The sequence below is a fragment of the Bicyclus anynana genome, chromosome 9 (assembly GCF_947172395.1).
Source record: "Bicyclus anynana chromosome 9, ilBicAnyn1.1, whole genome shotgun sequence".
Taxonomy (NCBI): Eukaryota; Metazoa; Arthropoda; class Insecta; order Lepidoptera; family Nymphalidae; genus Bicyclus; species Bicyclus anynana.
Window position 1 is genome coordinate 4,744,643 of NC_069091.1, and position 9,130 is coordinate 4,753,772.

Consider the following 9,130-nt stretch of genomic DNA (forward strand, 5'->3'; position numbering starts at 1 on the left):
AACGATGTTTTGTAAGTGCAAATTCTATAGCCTGCCTTCCTCGATAAATGGGCTATATATCACTGAAAGTATTTTTCAAATCGGACCAGTAGTTGCTGAGATTAGCGCGTTCAATCAAACAAACAAACAAACTCTTCAGCTTTATAATATTAGTATAGATTAAAGTTTTGTAAACTAATCAGATAATAACTCAATTCTTATAATCGTAAATCCCGCAGGATACTACTATTCTTTATTCCGCATTTTCCTAAAAAATATTTTAAAAGAAAATGCCAATATAACAAAAAAGTTACTTTGATACCCTCTATTACAGAGTAGAAAAATTACGATTCAGCTGTTAGTTTTGCTACTGGACACTAGATGGCGCAGTTAACAAACTACGTATAGACTTTTTACTCAAAAAGACTCAGAGCCATAGCCAGTTACAAAAATTAAGCATGTTTGTCTCTATGGTATGATCAAAAGAACTAGAGCCCAGGACCAGAAAAATAAATAAAGTGGCGCCAATTTTAAATGCATTTATTTTATTTATTTTATTTTCGGAATATGCTTTTGTTTGCGGTTTTGGCTATAGTTAATAAATAGAAAAGCAAAAGCACGTTAGTGTGTGAAACTGATTCCTAAAGGAAGGAATGCTACAACAAAATGCTTATAAATTATCATGATACTGAATAAGATGAGAAAAATTACTATCGCTGGGTATTATGTAATTTTCGTTTCAAAGATATGATATTATTATATTATGATGTAATATATTTAATATTCATTATATGGAAAAGAAAGACTACAAGTTTAAATGTTTTTATTTTTTATTTTATGTTCATTGGTAATTTCCATTGTTATCCCAAGTAAGAAAGTAGAAATATAAAAAAACACAACAAGCACTTCTAAAATAAAAACATCACAGACAATAAAATAACTATTAATAAATGCTATAATATCAGATCCATTAACATTATCCAAATTAATTAATAATGTAGAAAACGGATGACATAAAAATAATATTTTACTTATTTCTAGAATTGAACGCTAAACAGTTTCGAGATTTTGGAATGAAACAGCAAAATTAAATATTAATGGAATAATGTTTCATTACTTAAATCTCATTTTTCCTCCTCTTGAGATGGATAAAAAAAAATCACTTATAAATACAATTTGTCGGATAAAAATCACCAAAACGAGAATTTGATTTAAAATCATAACAAAATAATAATGCCAACAAATGATAATTTACAAACATGGGTGGTATTTACACATACATAAATACAGACAACAATGTAATTGACAAAAAAAATACAATTAACAATTAATATTTTTTTATATTATAATTAGTTATTTAAATATTGAGCAAGAATTGACATAATAATATTTATTTATTAACATAAGAATTAACATAATAATAATGGTCATGTACCTATTTGAGCCATTTGGTCACTTTCAAGCTTTTTATGATTTTGAATGAATAGATATTTTGAGCTTTGAAAAACTTAAAGCTAACATTTGACATTAGTACGTTCAACAATGCTACTCTTCTGAATGATACAAAAAATTATCATACAACAGAGAATCCTCTAAAATAAAACACGAATTTTTTAAAATGTAAATTACAATAATTATTACTTTGACAAAGATTTGTGTCAATTTTAAGAATATTTGTATTGTCAATCTATGTAGAAGGCTTTGGATGTGGTTAAAATGACAAACCAAGCGCGTTTGTGTGTATAGATAAAACTATGTTTTGTAAAAAAAACATTTCTTCACACACACCAACACACTATTTGTTAACTTTCCAATCTTATCTGAACACCTTACAATAAAGCACGACGTTCCTATGTAGACAAACTAAACTAATATCTAGCCATTTTAAGAAGATACGTATAGTCCATCTATTTCTAGAAGTTCATTTGACTTTGCATGTGGGTAAGATGATAGACCTAGCTAGTTTGTGTGTCTAAGCGAACTAAAGGTTCGTTTCGTTACAAAACATTTCTCGACTTTTACACACAAACGCACTGTTTGTCAACTTTCCAATCTTATTTGTACAAATGTACACCTTACAACAAAGCATGAGTTCCATAAGAAGACAAATTATACTAATATCCGATATGTATGAATGTATTGTATTTTCCCTTGAGAACCCAGCAGCCTGTATATTTTGAGAATATTCCTCAATCAGATAAAACACAATAAACTATTCGGTATTTATATAAAGACAGACAATAAATGCAAAAGAGAACAGTAATATCATAATAAAGGAAATTTATAGATAGCCTTGAATGGTAGACTGCAATGTTAGTAAGGTATATTATTAGTTTTGACCAGGATTTCAGAGTATTATATCTAAAACGAATACCTCTCCCAAACAGGTTTTAAAATCCCGAGGTATTAAAACTAGGATTACAACCATTAAAACCTAGTTGCAGATAATAAGTAGTTGAAAAAGCAGAAGCCAGTGCCCAAGCAGATGCCCAATATCTGATCTAGTGTTAAATAAGTATTTGTTGCAGACCTTTAGGCCATAGAATCGCAGGGCAAATGTTTCTTTTTTAAATATTTCACCGCCCCGACTAATGACAAAAGGGCTGACTAATTTTATGCGCAAAGGATCAGGCTTTCTGACCAACGCGGAAATGCAAAAATTCCACTTGGGCATGATTTGTATAGTTATTAGGATAAGTTAGCTAAGTTTCTTATTGTATTTCTTTACCTAGCACCTCAACGTTGACACATTGTTCTTGTGAATTGTCCATTAATGAACGCAATATTATGACATTTTTCAGTATTTATTAGAGCGTCGTATTTCGTTTCACGAACACTGTACAAAGATTATAAACAATACCTACAAAAAAGTTCCATTTTCCTTAAAGAATTTTCAATTAATCTGGGAGAGCTGTACCTATGTACAAAATTGCCTAAAATACCCCCAAACATAAAACTATTTAACATGGAAATCACGCAAAGTAAAGCGTTGTCAAGCAGGTCTTGTAAACATGACTTGTAATTTGAGAACTAACTTAATGAAGAGAGGAAAGGAGTCAGGCACATTTTCATCTATTTGTGTGATAACCGCACACATTGCTATTAACCGAATACTTACAGTAACACAATAAGGGTGGCCACACATTTGCAAACACTTCGGTGCCAAGTAACAGCCACTTTGCTTGAGAAATTGTCCCTGTTATTATCGCAACGTATGCGGCCTATACATTACAGAATGGTGAGTATGTCGCACCTGTTTTATACCCCTCTATCTTTATACTCCATTATATAGGTATAACATGCACGTAAGAATTAACTAACAAAACAATTTCTAGGTCATCTTCATGGTTTTACACGTAGAGCATAGCCAAGTTGTGCCAGCAGAAAGAGCACCCAGGACCAATACATGCAACCACATTGACCAATACAGCACACAGAAATATTACACATAGAAACGCAATTATAGGAAAACCGCTGTACTAAGTCCTCGTCCACGTAGGGTAAAGATGCAGAGGTATATAGGACAAGTACGGAAGAAAAACCGAAAGCCTGATAATTCATTAATAAAGTAAAAAAAAAAAAAGCTCAAAAACCTACCTGTGATCATATCCTCGCAACACTGTACTGCGCAGACGAAGAATATTTTTGTCTATAATTGCGTTTCTATTTTGTAACTTGTAAGCACGTAAGGATTAACTAAAGAAACTATATCTAAAATATCCTCATATTATAGAAATCTAAAATATCGTAGATCATGGCCGAGTTGTGCTATTAGTAGAGAGCACTCAAGACCAGTACATGCCACCACAATGTCCGACACAGCATAAAGAAATATTATACATAGAAACGCAATTATAGGAAAACCGCTAAACTAAGTCCTTGCCGACGCAGGTATACGTAGAGATCTGGGGTAAAACGTCAGAAGGAAATGGGACACATATATTCTAATGGTGTCAGAACAGTCGTGGTTCATGCGATACTGCACGTAGATCATGGCCGAGTTGTGTCAGTAAAGAGCACCCAGAACCAGTACATGCCACCACTGGTGCCAGTGACCGATATAATCCACCTAGAGGCTTAACTTAGTCCTCGCCCGCGCATTGCAACCCTATGATGTAAGACGACAATTATGGGAACGGCAAAACGCGTGTCTATTAATAAATGAATAAAGAATGCTCCTACTTGCTCCCCTTTTACACCCCTTTGTGATCATATCCTCGCATTACTGTATTGAATTAGAAGACTTTGTCTGTAGTTGCGTTTCTATGTAAAATAATTGTATGCAAAAAATAATTATATTAACAAACGAAACGATTATTAGAATATCCTCATGGTGTTAGCACAGCCGTGGTTCATGCGGTACTGCACGTAGATCATGGCCGAGTTGTGCCAGTAGTAGAGAGCACCCAGGACCAGTACATGCCACCACTGGTGCGAGTGACCGATATAGTCCACCTTCCCGGGAAACCAGCGCTCTGGTACCTGGAGAGAGAACAAAATCAAATCAAATAATTTGACAGTTGTAATGATAAAATGTGAAATGGTGTTGGTTATTAAAGACAATAATTATTACACTATTTAAAATTAAAACAAATTGTAAACATTCTATTTTTACAACATAAAGAGATTTTTTTCTGTAGCCTTCAAGAAAAGAGCAAAAAGAAGAGTTGGAGTAAGTTACCCATTTGTTTTATTTTTAATTTGACGTCACATGTCACGTGGCAAGCTGTTTTCGTGAGCATTTCAGATTAATGAATAAAAATCATTTTATTTGGCCATTTAATGATATCTTTTTGGGAAAAAAATTAATAAGCTGACGTAAGTTTTAAATTTTTTTTCCGAATACTGTCAAGTAGCCAATTGGTAATTAATATTCAAACACCAGTAATGATAAAACGCATATGGTTTGAATTACAATGTAACATCCGATAAGCTGAAGTGGCAGTGGGCAGGCCACATAGTTCGAAGAGCCGATGGACGTTGGGGTCCCAAGGTGCTGGAATGGCGACCCCGCACGTGAAAACGCAGTGTTGGTCGACCCCCCACTTGGTGGACCGGGGATATCAAGCGGTTCTTCGAGTCCTCTTGCATGGACCTCCAAGCATAAGCTTGGAGGTCCATGCAAGAGGCCTAAGTCGAACAGCTGATAATGATAGTGATCCGATAAGACTTGCATTTCTATGAATCAAATATTATAACATACATTCTTAATATTTGTTGTATCATTTATAAACCACTACATATTTTGGCAGTGACTTTTCGTTTTTATGATGATGGTAAATGGTAATTAACGTTGCTTCGATAATTTTACCACTTGCGACTAAATACCACTACTATACTAATTACACATGATGTAAAATGATGTAATTAACATTCATTTGGTTGAACAAAAAACCATATGAGATAATCACAAAAACCATAAATCACTGCCTCTTGAGTAGGTACGTACTATGGTGAGGAAACTTGAATATTCGCTCCGGCATTATATTTGTCGGTTTTATTCGCGGAGAATAATAATTATAGTAAAATAAATTAAATAGTCATTATTCAAACCAACAGTCCGCTATATAACCTGCTTTAACTTATAGCTAATCATTAGAGTCTAGACTAGTGAGACAATGGCAAATGTCAATGGACTATTAGTTAAAATATAGATTGTGCGGGTTAGATCAAGCTACCTTGAAGGCGTATATCGCGAACGCTGTCCCACTGATGACGTACATGCCTATCACCCGGGGGAAGAATATCTGAAAAGAGAGAGAAATGCATATTTTATTCTATTCTATTTTGAAGACTATCTGTCATCTTTTCTTGTCTAAAGCAATATGGTTGCTGGTGATATTATAAGCATTTGAACGTTAACATTTATAAAAGATCAAGGAAGTTGATAGATATTTTTTTTAATAATAAAATAATAAAATTAAACAGCCTCCATGTTACATGTAGATACTACCGGTCTAATATCCGGCATTAGTAATACCTTTAAACCCTTATCTGTTATTTAATTGGATAAGAAATAAATGATAAAAAATATTCACAGTGACACATTGCAAATAGGTTGCCTAGTTAAATTGCGGACAGACACATTTTTCGTACAAAATCTATGAAGCCATGAAGTAGTAGATCGAAGGCAAAAAAATGATTTAACAATTATGAATTTAGATTTATGTGATGAGAGATCAATCTAAGATGGAAGCAGGCTAACTTGTTAGGAGGAGGATGAAAATCGCCTTTCAGTTTCTACACTACACTGAAATGACATTTTACTAGAAAATGACATTTCAGTGACAGTAGCACTTGTCATTTTACTGACTAATGTTGTGTTAAAATAAAAATAACTGAAATACGCCTTTAAAGTCTATTCCATTTTTATGTTAAAAAGATTGTGTTTTAGATGGTCTACCACCGGCGTTTCATCAACTATTAAGTACTATAAAAAAGTTATAGTACGATTATCAATTCCTGTCAGTAAAATGACAAGTGCAAATGTCACTGAAATGTCATTTTACTGACTGGAATTACTAATCATAAGTTAGATTAATCGTATGTACGATTATTGTCGTCAGTAAAATGACATTTCAGTGACAGTTGCACTTGTCATTTTATTGACTGGAATTACTAATCACAAGTTAGATTAATCGTATATAAGATTATTGTCGTCAGTAAAATGACATTTCAGTGACAGTTGCACTTGTCATTTTACTGACTGGAATTAATAATCGTACTATAGTGTGAATGACTTAACCAAATACTAACCTGCACCATAGGATTATCAAAGCCTCCCATGACATATGTCCAGTGCAGCGTAGGCAGCACGCCGTATGCCGCCCAGCCTATGAACACACACATCTTCACAAGGTAAGGCACCTGAAGACGAGGAATCTGCAGCACCATCGCCACGGCGAAGATCAGCGTCACTGAGATCATGTAGAATGTCTTCCATTCCTGGAAACAAAGAGATTACGGCATGTCAATAAACTCAGGAAGCTTAGGTACTTCACAATTTGACGATTCGGTTTGTTTTTTGGTGTCTTCTATAGATTCTTAGCTATTTACGCTAAAGATTGGATAAGGCAAATCGAAGACATTAGCAATTACTATTACGTACTCATTATGACGCAAGTTTATGTTGCAAAAGTCGTCATTGTATAGCAATATTACTTTATACTCTGTAGTTTAGAAAAAATTTCATACTTTGGACGAAATACGAAAGAATTAATGTAGACAATATTAAACCTTTCTTTTTTCGATTTTAAGACCTTTCTTTGTTCGAAAGCATGAAAAATTAAAGTTTCTATGAGGATTAGTGTTTTCCAGTATCTGTCTATACAATAATTTAAGGTACCAACCTATTTATACTTAATCATCAGTTATCTTAACTATGCCTATTTTGGAGTTGAATGGTTAATTGTGTCAAAAGGACTTGTCCCTTCCTCCTTTTCTTTCTTCCTTCCCTTCTTTTCCTTTCGTTTCTACCATAGAATAATAAGACGAACTGCGACTACGTGGTTGATATAACGTTTCGCTTCTACGTTCCCATCGGAAGCATCATAACTAACGGTGTCAATACGACTGTAGTTCATTGGAATTTAACAAAGGACGTCCAACTAGTGTCAATTTCTAACAACATGCATACAAAACGGCGGATATGTTCGCAGCGGCATTGCAATCGAAGTGTAAAACGAGTACGAAGTGGATGACAATGGATCATTTTGCTCGGACCTTGGCTCTCTTGCGTTACTACCGCGTACAACGTATACATTAATGCCATCGAACGATGTTAATAGTCCCGATTCACCTTTGGGCTTAGATTGATTTGTCGAAATATATTTTTACCGCGACCTCTTTCGGTATTGATCAATATAATTGAATAATGGTAGTAGTAATTGAGTAACATCCGTATCAGACGCATCGCATTAAAAGGGATTTTTAATTTTACAATAAATTCGTGAGTAGATTTTACTGCGATCTATATTTATGATCCGTTTGAAGCAATGCGTCCGATACTTACGATGCAGATATGTGGACGCCTACCATAAAGAATTGACTCTTATGAGGTCGTTGTACTACAAACACCTAAAGTATGAAAGTGAATAAATTTTTATTTTTGTTATGTACAAAAACTAATATTTCTTTAAAATGTTAATAATGAAAATTTTAATAAAAAAAATACAACCGACTTCAAAACCTAAAAACGTACGCACTAAACTAAAAAGTGAAAAATAACATCATAATATGTTCTACCTGCTGATCAGTATGAAGGCGGTGCTAAGCCGGTGATGTATTAATTCAAGCCATGTGAGAATATCTTATAGATATAGATTTTGCAGACAGTGTTTTTCCATGTGGTCCTGTCAGAAATGGCCTAAATTAAGACAACACCGGCTAAGCACCGCCTTCAAACTGATCAGCAGGTAGAACATATTATGATGTTATTTTTCACTTTTTAGTTTAGTGCGTACGTTTTTAGGTTTTGAAGTCGGTTGTATTTTTTTTATTAAAATTTTCATTATTTTTCCATTTTTAGTGTAAAATTTCATCTCAAACGAATACATCAGACCCCTACTGACAGTCACAACCCATCTTGGTACAAAATTCTCAGCAATACAAATTAATCAAGCCCAAGCACAAGGTAGATACCGTAAACCGTTAAGGGGTTCCCTTAATTGACCTTGGTCTTCATCATCAGACCCCTAATAACAGACAACTCATCTAGGTCGAAAGTTCTCAGCAATACGAATAAATCAAGGCCAAACACAAGGTAGTTACTGTAAACTGTTAAGGAGTCCCCTTAATTGTCCTTGGTCTTCATCATCAAACCCCTAAATGACAGTCACAACCTATCTATGTGGAAAGTTCTCATTATTACAAATTAATCAAGCCCAAACACAAGGTAACTGCTGTAAATCGCCGAGGATTTCCCTCGTCTGTTTTATGGCTCCATCATCAGATCGATTTTAAACCTTCATGAAATTGTAGTGCTTAAAAGTACTAAATGGAAAAGTATACAAACACACTAGACACCCATATAATTTTCGAAAGTTCCCCTCAATTTCTCCAGGATTCCATCATCAGATCTTGACATGATGGCAATGGGACCAAATGGGGACTATACCGTTTCAAACAAAAAAAGAATTTCTGAAATCGGTCC

At 34.1% G+C, this 9,130-nt stretch overlaps 1 protein-coding gene across 1 annotated transcript in view; it reads right to left on the minus strand.

Annotated features, from left to right (window-relative positions):
- Nucleotides 1-785: 785 nt before the first annotated feature.
- Nucleotides 786-9,130, minus strand: part of LOC112047262 (progestin and adipoQ receptor family member 3) — a 33,892-nt gene continuing 25,547 nt past the window's right edge. Inside the window, exons 5-7 of the mRNA XM_024084328.2 lie at nucleotides 6,736-6,924; nucleotides 5,658-5,726; nucleotides 786-4,461 (exon numbers count right to left, since the gene is read on the minus strand). Of these exons, the coding sequence (XP_023940096.1) occupies nucleotides 4,297-4,461; nucleotides 5,658-5,726; nucleotides 6,736-6,924 (423 nt within the window). The 3' untranslated portion in view covers nucleotides 786-4,296. The remainder of the gene's footprint in view (nucleotides 4,462-5,657; nucleotides 5,727-6,735; nucleotides 6,925-9,130) is intronic.